At 37.6% G+C, this 21,594-nt stretch overlaps 1 protein-coding gene across 1 annotated transcript in view; it reads right to left on the reverse strand.

The window, feature by feature from the left end:
• Positions 1 to 437: 437 nt before the first annotated feature.
• The window catches only part of LOC125254341 (retinoic acid receptor beta-like), a 38,434-nt gene continuing 17,277 nt past the window's right edge, over positions 438 to 21,594 (reverse strand). Inside the window, exons 5-7 of the mRNA XM_048169285.1 lie at positions 10,395 to 10,599; positions 9,123 to 9,281; positions 438 to 2,206 (exon numbers count right to left, since the gene is read on the reverse strand). Of these exons, the coding sequence (XP_048025242.1) occupies positions 1,989 to 2,206; positions 9,123 to 9,281; positions 10,395 to 10,599 (582 nt within the window). The 3' untranslated portion in view covers positions 438 to 1,988. The remainder of the gene's footprint in view (positions 2,207 to 9,122; positions 9,282 to 10,394; positions 10,600 to 21,594) is intronic.

Raw genomic sequence — 21,594 nt, forward strand, 5'->3', positions numbered from 1 at the left:
TTGCGTTGCTCGCAGCAGAAGTTGAATATTTCTCAACTTTCCAAGCACTAATGCAAGTGTCAGCCAATCAGATCACAGACACTAGCCCATGCAAATGCAGTGGAAGAGCTTTTGGGATGTTTGAGTCGACGGAGGCACTACATACAAAAGGGGCGTTTGCAAAATATGCTGTATTTTTGTAATCTGCTAGGTGCCGCTAGTGTCACACAAACAACATATTTCACCTTTAAACGTATCAGTTTAGGACACAGATCTAAATCAGACACAACAAATAAGAAACACCATGGCGTCAATTTAAATGTATGCCAGAAGTACTTTTTAAATTAATAATTAAAAATAAGTATAACATAATTAGTATTAGCACCCTATTATAAATAAAAAATAAAATGTAATTATAATAAATATAAGTAGGGTATAATAAATAAAAATATCAGTATTCTTTAAAAAAATAAGTTGAAATTATGCAAACTGATGACTTTAATAAATGCACAGACTATCGATTAACATCCTCTGATAGGCCTCATTACAGTAGGACTGTCTTAAGTTTTCATTAAAAAAAATCCCTATAGAGAAAATGAAATACTATGAAAATAGTTTTAGTTATGATTTTTTTCCCCATTTGGTTAAGTCTAGTTAGTTTTGTATCAAATAAAATGTGATTTTCCTGATCAAGATCTGGCAGCTTATCCTGCCATGAAATCCGCCATAGGCCAGCAAATCAATGAGAACGTGGGACAGTGATGAAGTTCCATAACAAAAGCACGAAGACGCAAAAGCTGCTGTAGATCAGCTTACCCGGAAGTCTCCATAAACTGGTTAAAGTCAATTACTAAAGATTTGGTGTTTGGATTTGTTACAATGAAACAGAATTCAGGTCTTTTTAGAGTTCATTTAAATTTGTAATTTGTCTTAGTAGAAAGAGTTAAACTAGTAAATGATCGGTTAAAGTCAATTACTAAAGATTAAGGATTTAATAGTAATTTATAATGTTAATATTAATTGCCAAGTCCACGAATGGCTTGGGTATGCAGAGCATTCACAGCTTATATGGACCGCATGACACTGATTATATATAAATAGCGTTATATATAGCGTGAACATCTCATGTGTATCAGTAGTCATACAGTTTTAGAAAAACATGAGGGTGAGTATGACAGAGTTTGTTCTGGGTGAACTTTAACTTTAACTTTAAATCAATTAATCTGGTAAAGAACACCATTTCATTCTTCCAGTTAATAGTCATTTGGTGTTTGGATTTGTTGCACTGAAACAGAATTCAGTTCTTTTTAGAGTTCATTAAAATTTGTAATTTGTCTTAGTAGAAAGAGTTAAACTAGTAAATGACTGGTTAAAGTCAATTACTAAAGATTTCTTCCACATAAAGGTCTCAAATTATGATTACTGACAGAGTGCACTATAAGTGTGTATACGGGTTCACCACACCTTACAAGTAAACAAAGAGCTTTAAAAATTCAGAATCGAAACAGCTTTAAATATACAAATCAATGTAAAATATTAGAGTTCTATAATGTCTATAAGCAGAAACATCCTATAGAATTGTAATATAAAGGACTTCAACTCAATGTATCGCATATCATGTTAGACATTGTAGAAAGCACCAACAAATGCATCAGAAACATACAATGATATGTACAATGAATGCATCAGCTTGAATTGAGAGGAAAGAGTAAAAATCACTTAATAAAAGTAAAAGCTTATCATGCACATGAAGAAATCCATACAGGAGACCTGAGGAGCTTCACATCTGTCACAGGTGGGCGTCTGGGACACACACGCACACTGCAGGGTGTGTGTCATTCAATCCTATGATAGTGATGTTAGTAGGACTTGATTCTTCAGTCATGTTTCTGATTATACACCAGCCATCATTAGTTCTTAAAGCAGGAAATGAGCAGAAATTATCCAGAAATCCAACACGCTGGAGAGGTCAGCCTCCAGTCTACCAAGTTTCATTTGCCGCCTTGGTTCTAGGGCTCCTCGCTGGAGGAAATGGCCCCAGATTCGTCTGTGGATTCCGGGGAGAGGGCCAAGGGTTTGGCCTTTGTGGAACTGCTGTTGTTCTTGTCCGTGTTGTTCCGCTCTGAATTCTGCCCATCCTGACCCTCAGAGTTCTCCAGCATCTCCTGGATGAGGGGAGGCATTGACCCAGGGATCTCCATCTTCAGAGAGATCACACGCTCTGCACCTACAGGAAACAGTCACTGTGAGCTCCATTCATTTTGCTGTGGTGTCTCATTTGTTTCTTTTTTTTTTTTTTTTTAATTAAAACATAATTTTTTAACATATTAAGAACATAAATTTGTTACTGCACTTTGTTAAACCCTGTTATGCTATGAAATCTCAATAATCTTGACTCATTAAAAAATTGTTATGAAGTCAAATATATGTTTCTGTTGCTTGTGTCTCATTTTGAAAGGTTGTGCCCTCCAGAGGTCGCATTTACGTTGAAATATTTTATTAGAAATTTTGATAGAAAGTCAACTGTAATTACAATTTTTTTAAAATGCAAACAAACTTAAATTTTAACAAATGGCATAATAACAAAAAAACAAACAAAAAAAACAAGTCAAAACAATTAAACAGAAAATATAAATAAAATCTCCCCCCACCCAAAAACTCAACCCATAAGTGCTATCCAATGGTAAAGGTAGGTAATGTAGGCATGATAAACATATTAATCACAAGTTTGCAAAAAGGAAATAAAAGGGGACCAATTTTTTTCAAATAACAAAGTCTTGTCTATTAGGGTATACCTAATTCTCTCCAGATGTAGTGTACTTGACAATTCTGTCATCCATAATTTAAGAGTTGGAACTTCTTTTTTCTTCCAAAACAAAAGAATACGTTTTTTAGCAGATATTATCCCATATGAAACAAACTGTTGTTGTACTCGTGCAAGTCTTAAAAATTCTTCGGAAACTCCAAATATAATTAATATAGGGTCAGGTTCGATAAGCATACCTAATGTATCTGAAAATACCTTGAAAATTTTGTTCCAGAAACGTTGTAATTTTGGACACGACGTAGCAGTGAGACAGGTTAAAGTCTAAAAATTGACATTTGTCACATAATGGAGACACTTCTGGAAATATTTTATTTAATTTACACTTGGAATAGTGAAGCCTATGAAGCACTTTAAACTGAATAAGACAATGTCTTGCATTAATGGAACATCTATGAACCAGTTCAAGACTTTGTTCCCAAATTTCACTAGGAATTTCTACTGCAAGTTCTTCTTCCCAGGCAGATTTAATTTTTAGATGGACTTTTCACCTGTTCTAAAGTCTTGTAGAGCAACGAGATGGTACTACCCTCTCGAAGACATCTTTCCAGAAATGTGTCCAGGTACATAGGTGTAGCCGTGATATAATTAGAAATGTTAGACTTCACAAAGTCTCTAACTTGAAGGTACCTAAAGAAGTGATTAGAAGGGATATTGTATTTTTCACACAACTGCTGAAAGGAAGCAAATTTTCCATTCACATATAAATCCCCTATATTTCGTAACCCTAAATTTTTCCAAATCTCAAATGCACTATCTAACATCGATGGGCAAAAAGCGGGGTTAGCTGATATAGATAACAAAAATTACATTTGGATGAATTTAAAATGTGTCATTAACTGTTTCCAAATACGAATAGAATTATGAATAACAGGGTTGTGATTATAAAGTGAACTAACTAAACCTTTGGGTGATAAAAGTATTGCATTAATAGAGTATGGAACACATTCCTCCTGTTCCAGCACCAACCAACTCTCCCACGCCGGAGTAAAATCTATCCATGAAGTCAAGAACTTCAGATTCGCAGCCCAATAGTAAAAAAGAAAATTAGGTAGGGCGAGCCCTCCCTGTATTTTGGATTTACATAGGTGGTGTTTCGAAATCCTGTGGGCTTTGTAGTTCCAGACAAATGGGACCAGGATAGAGTCCAATTTTTTGAAAAAGGATTTTGGCAGAAATACAGGAATGTTCTGCACCATATACAAAAATTGCAGGAGAAATATCATCTTGATTGCATTTACCTTTCCCACAAGAGAAATAGGAAGTGTTCTCCAGAAACTGATCGTGGATTTAAGTTTTGACAACAAGGGTTGAAAATTAGCCTTGACTAAATTGGAAAACTTTTTTGTCACCTCAATTCCTAGGTATGTGAATTGCTCTGAAGCAATCTTAAAGGGCAAATGATGAAGCCAAGAAGAATCCTTGATAGTAACTGGCATCAACACACTCTTGTCCCAATTAATTTTATATCCTGCAAATGTCCCATAGAAATTAATCAAATTAAGGATATTTGGAATGCTACTATTGGGCTCAGAAATAAATAAGATTACATCATCTGCATATAATGCCAATTTGTTATCAGTACTTCTGGTTTTATAGCCTTTAATACCCGAATGGGCTCTAATAGCCTGAGCTAAAGGCTCAATCGCTAATGCAAACAAAAGTGGTGACAGCGAACAACCCTGTCTTGTACCTCTGTGTAATTCAAAACGAGAAGATATTGTTTGATTTGTGAGAATTCTTGCACACGGACTAGAATACATCAATTTAATCCATGAGATGAAATTATCTCCAAGATTAAACTTCTTCAGTACAGCAAATAGGTAAGGCCACTCAATTTGATCGAATGCCTTCTCTGCATCCAATGACAAAATAGCAAAATCTTGTGCCAAGGCTCTGGAAGAGTACATGATGTTAAAAAGACACCTAAGATTAGAAGAAGAGTTACGTTTTGGTATAAAGCCATTTTGATCTGGATGCACCAAGGTTCTAATTACTGTATTTAGTCTGTGTGCCAAGATTTTTGCCAGAATTTTTTGATCTGTATTTAGAAGTGAGATCGGCCTATAAGAACCCAGTTCCTCTGGGTTCCTTCCTTTTTTTGGGACTACAATAATAATTGCCTCGTTTAGGGAGGATGGCAAAGACTGATGCTTGTTTGTAAACCCTATTTAAATAAGGTGATAGTAATTCGTTGTAGGCTTTAAAAAACTCATTGCAAAATCCATCTGGACCAGCAGTTTTACATCATTTTAGAGATTTTATAGAATCCGATATTTCTTTAATAGTAATTTCTGCACCTAACTCCTCGACTTGCTCTTGATTTAATGAGGGTAGATTCTGTTGGTCTAGGAACTTTGCCATAACTGTAGGATCTATATTTCCTTTAGATGAATACAGTGTCTCATAAAATGTTTGAAATCTACTATTTATATCCTTAGAGGAAGTAAGAAATTCTCCTGTGTCTGATTTAATTTTGTATATTGTACGTTCAGATGCTGTTTTACGGAGTTGTCGAGCTAAAAGTTTCTGAGGTTTATCACCAAATTCAAAGTATTTTTGCTTTACATACTGAAAGGATTTTGAAATTTTAGAAGTGAGAATTTCATTTAGTTTACATTTAAGTGCACAAATTTTTTTATATTTTTTAATACATGGGTGTTTAGCATTTTCCACATCTAATTCGTGAATTTGAGCTTCTAATACCTCTGATTCAGCCCTATTTCTCTTTCTTTGAAACGCTTGATAAGAGATAATACAACCCCTAATGTATGCTTTAAATGTGTCCCATAGCACCCCCATAGAAATGTCCGGTTTGTCATTTAAGTCGAAAAACATTTTTATATCCCGTTTTAAATTATTAATAAAAGACTTTATTTGTAAGTAAATGGGAATTAAGCCTCCAAATTCTTTGTGGTTTCTCCATATTATCTATCTTAATAGAAAAGGTCACTGGACTGTGATCCGAGATAACAATATTATGGTATTTAGCCGTACAGACCTGGGGCATAAGTTTACCATCCAGAATGAAATAATCTATTCGGGTATAAATATTATGTACTTGAGAATGAAACGAGTATTCCCTAGCTGACGGACAGAGAATTCTCCACACATCAAACATATTAGAATTACTTATATATGCATTCAGGAATTTACTGGAATTGGAACTAACTATTTTTGTGGAGGATTTGTCCAAATATGGGTCAAGGACACAATTAAAATCACCCCCAATTATGAGATTTGTATCTGAAATAGATGGAATTAAATCAAACACTTTTTTGAAAAAAGGATTATTACAATTTGGTCCATAAACATTGACTAGTGTTAATGGCACAGAAAATACTTCTCCAACAACAATTACATATCTCCCTTCTTTATCTGAAATAGTCAAATTATGTTTAAATGGGACTCCTTTACGAATAAGGATAGCTGTTCCTCTAGATTTGGCAGAGAAATTGGAATGATATATTTGTCCGATCCATTTGCATCTAAGTCTAACATGTGCAGTACGTTTCAAATGGGTCTCTTGTAGAAACATAATATCCGAAGACAGCGATTTTAAATGAGATAATATTTTCCCTCTCTTAACTGGTTCATTCAGACCTTTAACGTTCCAAGTGGAGAAATTTAAACACTCCCCCTTTGCGTTTAGATTATTTAACATAAACAGTGATTATTGCAACAGATGATCTCAATCAGCTCCAACCAATTACCTACACATTTGTAGATGTTACCATAGAAACCTTTAGCACTGACCCACCCTCCCAACAGAACAATAGCTAACAGAACATGTTTAGCTGATACCAGAACAAATGTACAGCACAACTCACCACGAAGTAGTAGGCAACAAGAACGTATAATAAAAGACAAAAAGTAGAAAAGAAAACCGACCTTCGCATATTACTTGCAGAGACTTCACAAAAGTCCAACATGAGTCCGCTACATAACAGAAACTTATACAAAACAACAAAAGTAAATCTTGGAGTTATTCCTCATTATTTACTTATCTGTGCCAAACTGTTCGATTGCAAATTTCCATGCTTCATTCGCGTCGGTGAAAAGCTTCTCTCCCTCGCTGTACGTCACCCGAAGTTTCGCTGGATACAAAATGCCAAACTTCACACCGGGTTTATCCCGAAGGATCTGTCTTACTCTGGCAAAGGCTGCCCGACGTTTTACCACAGCTGACGGGTAGTCTCTGAAGATCTGGATGGAGCGACCGTTGAAGGTTAGTTTTCTTTGTGAAGACACTTTGCGCATGATGTTTTCCATTGTATGGCTATGGTGTACCCGAGCAATAAACTGACGCGGTGGGTCACTGTCTTCAGGCCGGGAACGAAGAGCACGGTGCGCGCGATCCAGCACAGGAAGCTCATCTAATTCAAGCACCTCCATGAGCAGCTTAGCTACAAATTCCCTAGCGCCTTGACCGTTTTCCAATCCTTCTCGGATTCCCGCGATTCTTATATTTTGCCTCTTAGAACGGCCTTCCAGATCGATGCATTTCTCTGTTAATTCTGACACCTACTCGGACAAACTTTTAACATGAGCTTGTAGTTTCGTAACCGCATCTGACGAGGCCGTAGCGGTCTGTTCAAGATGTTCGAGAGTTGTGCGATGGTCATTTATGATTAACTGCATTGCATCAAACTTCGCATCAATTTTCCTCTCCTCTCCTTTCAAACTTTCTTTAATATCAGTCTTAACTTTGCCCAGCTCCAGTCGGAGAGATTCAATTGCAAGCAGCACCGGGTCATTACTTGCTGTTGAGCTGGCCTCTTCCATCGAGCCCGCGGTCTCGGCCGTACTTTCTCCCTCAGCGACATCTTTCTTTCCTTGTTTCTTTGACGACATTTAAGCAAGAAAATTGTGATTGTCACACTATTAAGGGTTCGAGAGCAATAACTAGCTTTATGTTGTCTTGTTTTAATGAAATTTGAGTGAAAATCAGCGGAGCTACAAAACTCACGTCTTAGGGGCCGTTCACACAGAACGCGTCTTTGCGTCTAAAAACGCGAGACGCAGCGCTCAGCAGTGGTTTTTAAAAAAGCGCAGCGTAGAACGCGAGAGTCTCGAGACGCGCTTTTGAGACGTGAGGCAATAACGACAACAACGGTAATAATAGAAATAGGCAAACAGCAGAATTTACAGATACAAGTTTTGATATGGAAAAAAAGAAAATAAGATAATAATGAGCGCCTCCTCCGCCATGTTGCCATTATATAAAACAGTTGTCATGCCAAATCGCAACGCTTGCCCCGCCTCCAAGTTCTTCTGATTGGTCCACTGTTTTGGAACTGACATTGATGAGCGGCGCTGCATGTAAAAGTTGAAATTCTTTAAACTTGACACGGCGTCTTAAAAACGCGGCGCTCATGTGTGAGGCGCTGCAAAAGACGCGAGACGCGAGCGTAACGGTCATGCACGTCCGTCAAGCGCGTGTTTACATAGAAAAACAATGGGAAAGTAGCGCATTGGAATAGAAAAACGCGTTCTGTGTGAACGGCCCCTTACTCCATCTTAAACCCGGAAGTCCCCCCCAGAGGTCGCATTTGTCGCCCACCATTGAGGCTGCCTCATTTCAGAAAAGTAACCATTAGATTCCAAAGTAAGGAATTACAGGAATGACAGCCAATTTTATAATGGTAATTTTTTTCTGAAATGATACATGATGTTTGCGGCCAGCAAATGCGACCTCCGGAGGGTGCAGCCTTCAGAATGAGACACAGTCTTTATTTTTTAAGCCATTGTGTTTACACTCACATTGGCCTCAATTAAAATAAATTATTTTGTGGGAAATTTTATAATGATCAATTGTTCACAGAAAAAAAAATAAAACAATCTTTGTTCTCAGCACAAGGAAAAAAGCAATTTTTGCAATATATTTTTGACTTTGATACTAAAGAGTGTAACAGGGTTGGTACAAAAAAAATGCTTAAAAGCATAGAATAATATTTTTAATTCTAATGCTTTTCATTTGAGCCATTTATTGCAGGGCACTCCAAAAATGTATATGTAAATGAGTTCCAAAGGGTTGAAATAATATAGCGTTTTGAGGTTAGTAACAAACAACCATTTACAAGACTGTCACCACATATTTATGATAGGGGGTCAGATATAAAAAATCAGCCATTTACCCATATTTTATAAAACCTTGCCCTGTATGCCGGTCCCCCAATGTCTATGCCAGTTATGGTACTTAGAGTATGAGGTGGTAAAAATATGATGTCTTCAAAGTTCAGCAGTCACAAAATTCTTAAGTTTTCTTCTTGTACGACCCCAGTGCTGACAAATATGAAGAATCAGAATTTATGCTGACCTTTAGCACTGATACTGCGCAGGTCTGTGATCTTCATGAGGGTCTTGGGGAACATGTGTGGTTTACTGGGTCTTCGCTTTCTCACATAGATTTTCAGAGCCTCCAGCAGGGGTTCCTGGAGCTCATCCACTTTTGAAGGCTCTTCCAAATCCTGACGATCTAGAGATACAGCAAGAGACACAGCACGATCAGAGACATTATAAATGAATAAGATATCACAAACAATCCTGCCCACAGTGTTGTTGAACAGAATATGAACCCTCTAAATGTGCCATGCTCAATGATGAAGTAACTCCCATGACCACTGGAGGGCAGTGTTATCACTAGCAGTGAAGTCATTGGCTGTGTTCACATTCGGCTTACTGTATACTAAACAGCATCTACTGTATATTGGCCACTAGTTTTAAACCTAGTATTTAAAATAGTATGCAGTATATAAGGATTCAATATTCAGTATTCACACATTTCACAGAATGTAGTAGGTCATCTGGGTATTACAAACTACAATGATAGTGGAAATTAACACATCTACATCAAAATGTGTCAGTATAAAGTCCAAGACCACTGCAGCAAAACATAAAAATGACTGTGCACTTTAAATGTCAATTGTGTTTTTCACTCAAACTAGCTGACGGATTTTATACTAGTGTTTCTTGTGCAGAGGTCAGCAACCTATGGCACATTTGCCATCACTGACATGGGAAGGGGTAATAATCACAGGCTCATATCTGCCTAGCGATCTACATTCATTCCTCATAGTCAGGTTTTTTTCTTTTTTTTAATGGCGCTACAAATAGTATCAGTGTTTGAGAATTAAATTGCACACATCAACAGAAGTGCACAACTCTGACGAATTATTAATTTGTCCACTGCGCATTACGACCAAAAAAGCATTGAAAGCAGAACACAGATCAAGGTAGCAGAGCCATGCTTAAAGTGTGCAGCAGTCACTCTGTGCGATTTAGTGAATGGCATATCACCTGTTCTGCTATTTATGCCATCGAAAAATGCTATCAGTGAGTCCCTAACATTTCCTAACATTCCACAAATAACAATGACTTTGATGCGCAACATTCATACACACATACAATGGAGTCCCATGGTGTCGCATTAGAAATCTGTTATTCATTGTCTGATTTAAACCTGGAAACAAACAAACTTCCTGGATTTTTGCACAGTGGGTGGCACAATGATTATCGATCAAAATTAAAAATGCCATTTCATGACAAGGTTGCCGACCTCTTTTCTAGTGTGTGTGAAGGTGATGCCCACCTCCAGAGATGAGGCAGATGGCAGACAACAGTCCTGTCTCCGTGTCGTCCATCTCGATGGGCAGAAGTTGGTTGGCGAAAGAGAACACCAGGTCCGTTAGCGGGCCAAAGCCAGCATTGTGCATCTGTGTGCGGTTCAGCGTGAGACCGTCAGAGAACGTCATTGTGTCCTGGTCAGGGGTGTAACGTGTGCAGATACGCAGTATCTAGAGAGTAAGCATCAAAATACTGTAACAAAGGACCAATTGATTTCAGAGCTTACATGACATGACTGCCAAATGATTTGGAGGAAGCTGACCCATGATGAGCATCACCTTTCTGAGACACTGAAAGTTGGAAGTGTAAGAGAGTAAGTGAGTATAAGTGGCAGAACTGTGTGTAATGAAAAGCAATGGCCACTGTAAATAAAAATGACAAATGATAGTAGGCTGGGTGAAATAAACTGAAAATGAAACTGAATTTTAGGTTTCTGTATCTTTGTATTCTTTATGTAGTGGGCTAAATGTTTTGTCTTTTTACCACACCATGGGTAATGAAGTTTGCTACTTTGAAGTCTTTGCTGCTGGAGTTGAAGCAGCAACACAACGGTTAACACTCTTTCATAATTCGTACTACAATTTTTGGTGCTGTTAGAAATGTGGGAAGAGATCTGTAGTGTTTCCACTTTTAATAAAAAGCACGTCTCATGTTCAGCTCACTCCATGTCCTCCATTACTTTTAAGATCAAAGTATATCGATATAAATGGTATTGCCTCATCCTATCTCATTTGAAAACACATCGATATACCATTCAAAATCGAAATACTGCCCAGCCCTAATGAGATCTCTAAAATATCTCAGAGAAATATCTCATATTCTTCTGAGATAGCAAGGAAATTAAATGGAGAGTAAATTCAGATTTTTGTCTGAAGCTTCACAGATGTTTTTCTTGAGAAAAAAAAAAATATATATATATATTTTTAAGAAACTTTTGAGATAAAGCTGAGAGGTACAAGAAACATAACTGAGAACTCCATTAAATCACCTCAGTTGTGAAAGAACATTTGAAATAAGATTTATTTATCTGTGTATATGCATAATAAAAGGCAGTGTGTATGGTATGTGTGTGTGAGTGTGGTTCTATAGCACATACTGTGGCTTGCTGACAGTGATTGGTATCACTATCAAGAAGATGAAACAGAATAAAACATGACTGCTGCTGACAGCAGGCTGCTCACTCTCTACACACACACATTCACGATCATTTCTACCCTCTTTTTACACATAGAGCTTAATTTATGAAACAAACAAGACGTGTAAATTATTCATAAAACCATTTCACAAATTCACACTAATAATCAGATATAGTATAAAATATGCATATTTGGCATGGTGTCCAGGAGAGGGATTGAAGCTCGGAATTTGTCCTGAACACTGAGCATTCCCCTCCTCCCATCCCTGGTTGGGATAAGATTAACCGAGAGTGAGGAGTTGGTGTGGAGTAGGGATGCTCCACAAAAAACTGTTGTGGAACAGAGGAAAGAGCTTTATATATATATTGTATGGGAACACCTCTGGCATGATCAGTGTCTTAAGTACATGTGAAAACATGCCAATTCTGTTGGCCGACGAAAGTCATGTAATGTAACATTGCTCGTCATTTCATTGCTCGGAATTCAGCTTTCGCTTCATCAGCTTGCCCAGTCAGAATTAGTGAAAAAACATTAACCCAGAAGGTTGCAAGCCTGGGGTTAACATGCCTAAGCATTCAATTTTAAAGTGCGTGGAAATGTTTAATCCACCACAGCACTGATTCACAGATGGAAAGCTCTAGCAATCTGAGTTGCCCAAAAAGCCCTGTTCACACCACCAGTGACTTTGTCGCTGTATGTCACTGGTTTCTGTACTGCAGAGAGGCTTGTGGCTGTTCCTAGTGCTGTTGCTCTAATGTTACTGGTAGACTGCACGTCTGGCCATATATTTAGAAAATGCAATCACAAATTTACACACATATATACATATATATATTTATATATATATATATATATATATATATATATATATATATATATCCGGTAAAACTAAGATATCACTCAATCACTCAATTTGACTAGGATTTAGACTTAAAAGAATTAAAAGTAGCATTCTGCTGTTGGAGAGTGTTGTTATAAAGCAGTGCTCAGTGCATTAAATCAGCCAGATTAATCAACAGATTAAGCTCACCTATACTGCCAAAAATTACTAAAACGTCATTCAAATTTGACAAACATTATGCAAGGGAAACTGTAATATGAACTGCATCAGTGCTAAACTCACTACATCATATAATTAACAACATAAACTAGCAATATATGCATCAAACTCACTAAGACTACTAACACTAACACTACTCACTAAGTTTATTTTCCATGCATCATTTTATTTTATCCATGTACAGTCAAATCATACAAACTCTGAAATCACTCCAGAACTATGTCCTGTCCTGCCTGCACTCAAGGTGGTGATGTGTGAGCTTCACTGGCAGTCTTCTATTGGTTGCCGTTCATGAAATTTGCAGATCTTTTGCATAAAAATTAAACTTTTCTGAACTGTTACATGACTCATATCGCTTGACACTCCTACATTCTGTTGCCAACTGTCACTTGTGTCACCGTAAGTTGCCAGCTCTCAAATGAAAATGAATGGATCCACAATATAACCTCAAATAACCTCAAAACCAACCTTCGTGCTTAAGAATTCTCAGAATCAGAAACGATATAAGTCCCACCATCCTGAGCCTCGAGGAACGTGGAGCCAAAAGCTTCCCACTTTGTATTCTTAAAAACATCTGTCCAATTAAAAGGAAATCTTAAGAATATCTCTCCAACTTGAAGGGCAATCACAGACTTAAGCCCTATTCGGACGGGATTAGTTTTACATGGGGAGGTGGGGGTAAAGTAATTATTACCAGAGCTTCTCTGTGATTTTAGTCCCGTCCAAATGTGCCATCTCGGTAATCATTACGGACAATGTCAGTAAAGATTACGGCGACGTTTACCTTCTGTAAAAAGGTCCGGAAAAATTACCTCAGGTAATACTAATCCCGTTCGAATAGACCCGCTGTAAATATGTACGGTAAAATTCCACCATTTCCTGTTTAAATGTAGTTTTCTGCGCATTTTTCAAGCATGTAAGCACTTGAAGAAACATTCATTTGTGTGTAGGTGGTAGGACAAATATGTGGCAAAACAAAAATATTTTCTACATATCATTCAAAGAAAAAAGAAGATCGAAAGCACTTGTCAGAAGCACAAAACTAATTTTATCTTTAGCTAAGTGCCTATTACCATCATAATCCAATCAGAATTTAATTAATAAGTCATTTATCTGGACCTAACTGTTATATATAGTTTATATATTTAGATTATGTGTTATGTGTTTGCGCCAGGTTTGCGCACATGGTATGAGAAAGCAACATGACGACAGAGAGGTGACGGTGCGTAAATCGAGTTACCCCTCCCACTTCTGCTAGTTTTACTGAGATGTCTTGTCCCGTGCGAATTGGCCAATTAATATTACAGACGTCCTGAGGTAAAATTGCATTACTCCACATCCCCATGTAAAACTAATCCCGTCCGAATAGGGCTTTAGTAGCAAGCAAAGTTAACCCAGAAGGATCTAAGTCTAGGAATAACACCATGTCTAAGCATGGGATTTTAAAACTGTGTGGAAATGTAATTCCCACCACAGCATGGAAAACAATTGAGCAATCTATTGAGCTCAGTAAATATGACCAAGTTTCAGCTGAAAGCTTTTTTTATCCCCATTCAACAAAACTGTGAAAATCAATCATAGAAAAAGTTATTAACCCAAAGGATCTAAGCCTAGGGTTAACACCATGTCTGAGCATGGGATTTCAGAAGTGTGCCCTAATCAAAGTCTTAGGTCAGCCTGGTAGGCCTGCAACACTGCCATAGTGTGCTTGGATCCACCAGCCTGGCCTGCCACTCAAACTTGAAGTGAATTTGCAGGCCTTGGAGGGCAAAGCCAGAGCCTTCAGTGATGATACCTCACCGAGGTATAGATAGTTCGCTAAAGTTAGCTCGCTATGTAGTTTCCTCAACCCGGGGCATCTCATTGTAACTGTACTTGTCCAACCCTGCCACGTTTAAATAATTCTAAGATGAGCAGGTGACAATGTGGGAGGAGTATGGGTTCTTCTATGATCTCGATGCATTAGTATGGAGATTGTTGGGAAAATGGAAGGCTTCTACAAGGAGGCTGCGGGCGACCTGGGAGGAATTGCTTATCCAGCTGGGTAAAATTAGAGTATTACATTGACATTTGTTGTTTTTTTTTTCTTTTCTTGTGGGTTATGGTTATTTATTACTGTTGTTTGTGACTTTGTGAATTGAATTATTTGATAATTTAAAGGAAAAATACAGTTTAGAAGTGCTGGAAAAACTACTTGAAAGCATTTTACTATTCCTGCCAAAATTCCATGGTTACAATTAGAGCTACTATATTTAATCCATGGTGAATGTTGTTAATTTGTGGACTGAAAGCCCTCTATAACTTGTTCATTCATGGCACAATGTTTCTCCTGGTTTCCACGTCAGCGCTATTTGATCTTATATCTACGGTTAATAACGGAGAACGCAGTGCCGAATTTGAATACTTCTCACTAGATCTTGCAGCGATGTTATTAATTCTGTGGCTAATTCAAATTCTTTCTTTACTGGATCTCCCAGTACTGTGTAATAACAGTGCCGCATGATCAAGATCAGCTTGTGGGTAGCTCCAGCTTGCGAGTCCGAACTGATAAATGGTCTGTGAAGCACAAATGAGTAGTGCAGTTTCGTTCTGCTTTCATTACGTTTGCCATTTCTATGTGGGCAACGTTGTGGGGGTCACGCTAGTGCGACCGCTAACAAAATTTTGTTTTGGGGTTATATGTGTCAGTACTGTAACTCAAGAGAAATGTGCCTTTACCGGGTAGTGATTAACTTTAAGGTCCTCTAGACAGATCCCCTAGACAGATTCCTACCTTGTGAGCCACGAGATTCAACCCGGTGGGAGGGCTACATAATGATTTTGCTTAATTAAGGTACAAACCCGATAACCAAAAAAGTTGGGACACTGTACAAATTGTAAATAAAAACAGAATGCAATGATGTGGAAGTTTCAAATTTCAATATTTTATTCAGAATACAACATAGATGACATATCAAATGTTTAAACTGAGAAAATGTATAATTTTAAGGGAAAAATAAGTTGATTTTAAATTTCATGGCATCAACACATCTCAAAAAAGTTGGGACAAGGCCATGTTTACCACTGTGTGGCATTCCCTCTTCTTTTTATAACAGTCTGCAAACGTCTGGGGACTGAGGAGACAAGTTGCTCAAGTTTAGGAATAGGAATGTTGTCCCATTCTTGTCTAATACAGGCTTCTAGTTGCTCAACTGACTTAGGTCTTCTTTGTCGCATCTTCCTCTTTATGATGCAGCAAATGTTTTCCATGGGTGAAAGATCTGGACTGCAGGCTGGCCATTTCAGTACCCGGTTCCTTCTTCTACACAGCCATAATGTTGTAATTGATGCATTATGTGGTCTGGCATTGTCATGTTGGAAAATGCAAGGTTTTCCCTGAAAGAGACTACGTCTGGATGAGAGCATATGTTGTTGTAGAACTTGAATATACCTTTCAGCATTGATGGTGCCTTTCCAGATGTGTAAGCTGCCCATGCCACACGCATTCATGCAACCCCATACCATCAGAGATGCAGACTTCTGAACTGAGCGCTGATAACAACTTGGGTTGTCCTTGTCCTCTTTAGTCCGGATGACATGGCGTCCCAGTTTTCCAAAAAGAACTTCAAATTTTGATTCGTCTGACCACAGAACAGTTTTCCACTGTATCATGTTTAGATAGGTCTTCTTTTTTGACCTATAAAGTTTTAGCCGGCAACAGCGAATGGCACGGTGGATTGTGTTCACCGACAATGTTTTCTGGAAGTATTCCTGAGCCCATGTTGTGATTTCCATTACAGTAACATTCCTGTATGTGATGCAGTGCCGTCTAAGGACTCGAAGATCACGGGCATCCAGTATAGTTTTCCGGCCTTGACCCTTACACACAGAGATTGTTCCAGATTCTCTGAATCTTTGGATGATATTATGCACTGTAGATGATGATAACTTCAAACTCTTTGCAATTTTTCTCTGAGAAACTCCTTTCTGACATTGCTCCACTATTTTTTGCCGCAGCATTGGGGGAATTGGTGATCCTCTGCCCATCTTGACTTCTGAGAGACACTGCCACTCTGAGAGGCTCTTTTTATACCCAATCATGTTGCCAATTGACCTAATAAGTTGCAAATTGGTCCTCCAGCTGTTGCTTATATGTACATTTAACTTTTCTGGTCTCTTATTGCTACCTGTCCCAACTTTTTTGGAATGTGTAGCTCTCATGAAATCCAAAATGAGCCAATATTTTGCATGACATTTCAAAATGTCTCACTTTCAACATTTGATATCTATATTCTATTGTGAATAAAATATAAGTTTAAGAGATTTGTAAATTATTGCATTCCTTTTTTATTCATAATTTGTACAGTGTCCCAACTTTTTTGGAATCAGGTTTGTAGTTAATTCTAAAAATATTCTTATTTTAATATCTTATTTTACTCAAATGAAAAGCAAAATCACAGCACTAATACATTATTCATTACTACATGTGTATATTAGTTTTTAAACTTAAATGGCAAACTGACCATTTAAAAGGTTACACAGCACGTTTGAGCTTCCACAAGAAGAGCTTCCCGTTTGTTCTTGCATGTCATTCATTTTTGGTTGAGCTTCTGTTTATGTTCATTCAGTGATTAAATTAATTCTGTTTATTGTAAAAAGTGATCAAATCTCTTCCGAAAATTTGGACTAAACCACTCAATTCATATGGATTAGTTTTCCAATCTACTACTCTTTTCACAAACTGTTTTCTCCTACTATATAGTAGGTAAGTAGGCACTTTTGAACGCAACAATATTAGTTTGCACCTAATAACCTTGTCATGATCCCTGCCTGTGTTCCCTGTGTCTGTCTTGGACTCTCCTTTTGAAATTCTGTGTCTCCTTTGTACTCGTATTTACGATCATTCTGAGAGCATGTGAAGGCAGCATAAATAGCCCTTGTGTTTTACTTGTGTTTGTCAGTCGTTTAGATTTTTGTTAGATTCTTGTGTTTCCTCCCGCTCCCTGTGTTTTTGACCATGTGGATTATTTTAATGAATCTCTAACTGCACGTGGATCCACTTCTCAGCCTGCTCCTTTGCCTGCCCAAATGCCCATTCGTTACAAACCTAGAAAACTGTCTAACACTTGATGGCTGCTCTGTTAGGTCTTTGTCGTCAGTTAGGAACCTGGGTGTGCTCTGATACCAACATTTCATTTGAAAGCCACATTTCTAACATCTGTAAAACCACATTCTTTCATCTTAAAAATATATCTAAACTACGACATATGCTCTCAATGACAAATGCGGAACAGTCAGTTCATGCATTCATGACCTCAAGGCTAGATTATTGTAATGTTCTACTGGGTGATTACCCTGCAAACTTAATAAATAAACTCCAGCTAGTCCAAAACACAGTAGCTAGAGTTTTTACTAGAACCAGGAAGTATGAAGATATTAGCCTGGTTCTGTCAACACTGCATTGGCTCCCTATTAAACATAGTATATATTTTAAAATGTTGCTAATTACTTACAAAGCACTAAATGGTTTAGCTCCCCAGTACTTGAGTGAGCTCTTAATGCATTATAGTCCTTCACGTCTATTGCGATCTCAAAATTCTGGCCAGTTGATAATAGAATATCAAAATCAACTGCAGGCAGTAGATCCTTTTTCTATTTAGCACCTAACAGTCTTCCTACCATTGTTAGGGAAGCAGACACACTCTGTCAGTTTAAAACTAGACTAAAAACATCTTTTTAACCTGGCATACACATCAATTTCTGTTTTCAAATCAGTTAAATGATTGTTAGGCTGTATGAATTAGGTCAGCCAGAACCGGGAAAACTTCCTATAACACCCAATGTACTTGTTACATCATAAGAAGAATGGCATCTACGCTAATATTAGTCTCTCTGTTTATCCTGAGGTTTACCGTAGTCAGACGGATACAGGTCGTATCCAGATCAGATGGGGGACCTGCACCTAAACATGAGCACAACACATCCCTAAAGTGTCAGCAGAGATTGTCAACTAGACCATCCCCTGTGAAAGCCTCATCGACATGACAGCCAGTGGCACAGATCCTCAACAAACCCATCACCATACCAGCGTGATGAAGCTGCGTGATAAGAATGCACTGTGGAGACTGAGAGAGCGGTGTTGTATGTGACGATGTACAGTCACCTATGTGTAACGGTGTAAGTTTTACATGTGGTAGAGCTGTGGTGCACAGGCGCTGGTGTCTGAGGAATTGCACAAGACTTCTGGAAGAGCGCATGGTCGTAAGCTTCGTAAGCAAGAGTGTTGGGTTGACGAGAAGGAGTGCTGTTGCAGTAGTGACGGACGACTGAATGTGCTGTGCAGAGACAAGTGGCCAAGAGTGTGAGTGAGGTGAGGTGTGGGTTACACAACGGTGACAGAGAGTAATCACATTTCCAATACTGAATTCCAATGCGGAGACTGCTACCCGGTCATATTGTGAGTACAACTCCAGTAATTGATTATCGAAGGCAGATCGATGGATAAAGTCTTTTGTGAGCCTTCTACATCATCTAATTTTTAACTAGTAGAGACTGTGATGATTTTATGCTTGAATTGGACTGGAGATACTGTTTCTTATCTTTCTCCAGTGAACGACTGATAAGATCTGTGGGGACCCCTGTTACCATGGGACTAAACCAAGACTGTTTGCTTCTGGACAGAAAAACCAGACTGCCTAAAGGACTGAGCATCTTTTTGAATTTTTCCTCCTTGTTCTTTGTGTTTACTATTTTTAAAGTTATATATTTTTATAGTACTAAAATATTTTGTACTACAATCTACCTCTTTGTCAATGGTGTTGCTGTCCAGCCCTTAAGTAAGTTCAGTATTGATTTATTTTCATTGTGGAAATCATTAGTTATTACAGTAATTTAGTTAATTTATATCTATATGTTATAAAGGCACAACTAAAGTTTTAAGTGGCAAATATAAGAGCCAATACTACTGTCACTATAAAAAGTAGCCGACTATGCCACCTGGATTTATAATGAGACCCAGGACTCAATTTGACTCCAATTCAACTGAATAGTTAAGCTGGACAATGACACTGACAAATGTCAAAATTATATTTCCTGCTATCACTGTAAAGCTGCTTTGAAACAATCTGCATTGTAAAGAGCACTATATAAATAAAGGTGACTATACTTGACTAATGATTTATTTATTTTTTTTAACTGTAAATTTAAGTGCTGCAATATTTTTTAAACTGTGAAGTTCAAATAAAAAAAATAAATAAAAATAAAATAAAATAAAATAAAAAACAGCAGCTGTAGTTGCCAGAACTTCACAGTTTAAAAAATATTGCAGCACTTAAATTTACAGTTTAAAAAAAAAAAAAAAAAAAAAAAAAAAAAAAAAAAATCATTAGTCAAGTATAGTCACCTTTATTTATATAGTGCTTTATACAATGCAGATTGTTTCAAAGCAGCTTTACAGTGATAGCAGGAAATATAATTTTGACATTTGTCAGTGTCATTGTCCAGCTTAACTATTCAGTTTAACTATTCAGGAATTTGGGTCTTACAGTAATTTCTTACAGTCCCCCCTTTGATGCTCTTGGCCCAAAAGAAGCATCACAACCACTCCATTTTCACAGATTACACCTCCCGTTCTCTATTGGGCAGGTGCCCAGTGGTGGTGAAGCCCTGCCTTAGGTTGTCCTCCGCTGGCCACCAGAGAATCTTACCCGTCATTGGGTCGACACCTCCTGCACACTGGTTATAGCTCCATCCAATTGGGCAGGATTATCAAATAGACTATTCTAAAATTTGGCAAAATGAAATACAAACATCTTTGGGTGAGAAGACATTCAAGGACCATCACAGCCAGTGGGAGTGTCCTAAAGTAATCATTGAGTTATCTGCAATTTGACGTTTAAACATAATAATAAGGAAGATACATACAGCTGTTTTAAAGGTAACACCCCAAATTAAACCAGAATAGGCAATAGCTAAGTCTCCAACATGCATTTGTTTTACCAAAATCTTGTCTTTTCTTTTTCTCTTCAAAGCCTTGTTGGGCTTTCGTAATCTTTCCTTTGCATCAGTAATAATAGCAAATTGTTTAGTTTTGATTAACTCTAATCAAAAATCAATAGACAATATAATGTGTGTGTGTGTGTGTGTGTGTGTGTGTGTGCGTGCGTGCTTTTTCATTTTGTCATATGTATCATGTCCATTTTCTCACTGTGGACATCCTTTATCAATAGACAATAATATATCTAATGCAAATGTGTATGCATTTATCTCATATATTTATCTCTTCATTTGCAGTGAGTCTGTGTATTTGTGCATTTCTTAGTGTGGGTATGTTCTTTTGCCCACTTGTTTTCCATCTAGGTGGAAGGAAATCTGTCCGTAGTCTCTGAAGCTGTTTGATCTCCTCTTGTTTCTCTTCTCATTGTCCATTCTTTTCCACCTGGACCATAAGTCCTTCTAGAAGAAGCAGTCACTGTTATTGTTTGAGTCTGTGTCACTCCATCAGTTCCATTCATCCCATGGTGGTTCTCAGGGTTTCTAGAACTTTTAGGCCTGGGGTTCTGGATCTTGCTGGTCTGGAGATCTCTGGGTTTCTGGATCATGGATCACTGTTCTTTTTCTTGAGAATGTCCCATGGCTCCACTGGTTCAACTGGCCTTCTCGTTCAAATGACCAGATCATCTTTCTCCAGGAGTTTACACATTTCAGACAAACATCTCGATGCTTATATCTGAAACAATAATCAGAAAAGGTTGCCCCCCTTTCCCCCACAAGAATCTTTTCACATTTACACATCGAAGTCACAGACATTTAATCTCAAAACATCAAACATCAGTAATGTCTTAAATTCATTTTAAAATGAATGCCATTAAAATATTTCTTATAAATTACATTTACATATCAATAGCAATAAAATATTTTTCATAAATTATAAAGAATCACCCCCCTTTTGATAGTAAACATTCTTTTGAAAATGTGCTACTATCATAAAA

The sequence above is a fragment of the Megalobrama amblycephala genome, linkage group LG1, assembly GCF_018812025.1.
Source record: "Megalobrama amblycephala isolate DHTTF-2021 linkage group LG1, ASM1881202v1, whole genome shotgun sequence".
Lineage (NCBI taxonomy): Eukaryota > Metazoa > Chordata > Actinopteri > Cypriniformes > Xenocyprididae > Megalobrama > Megalobrama amblycephala.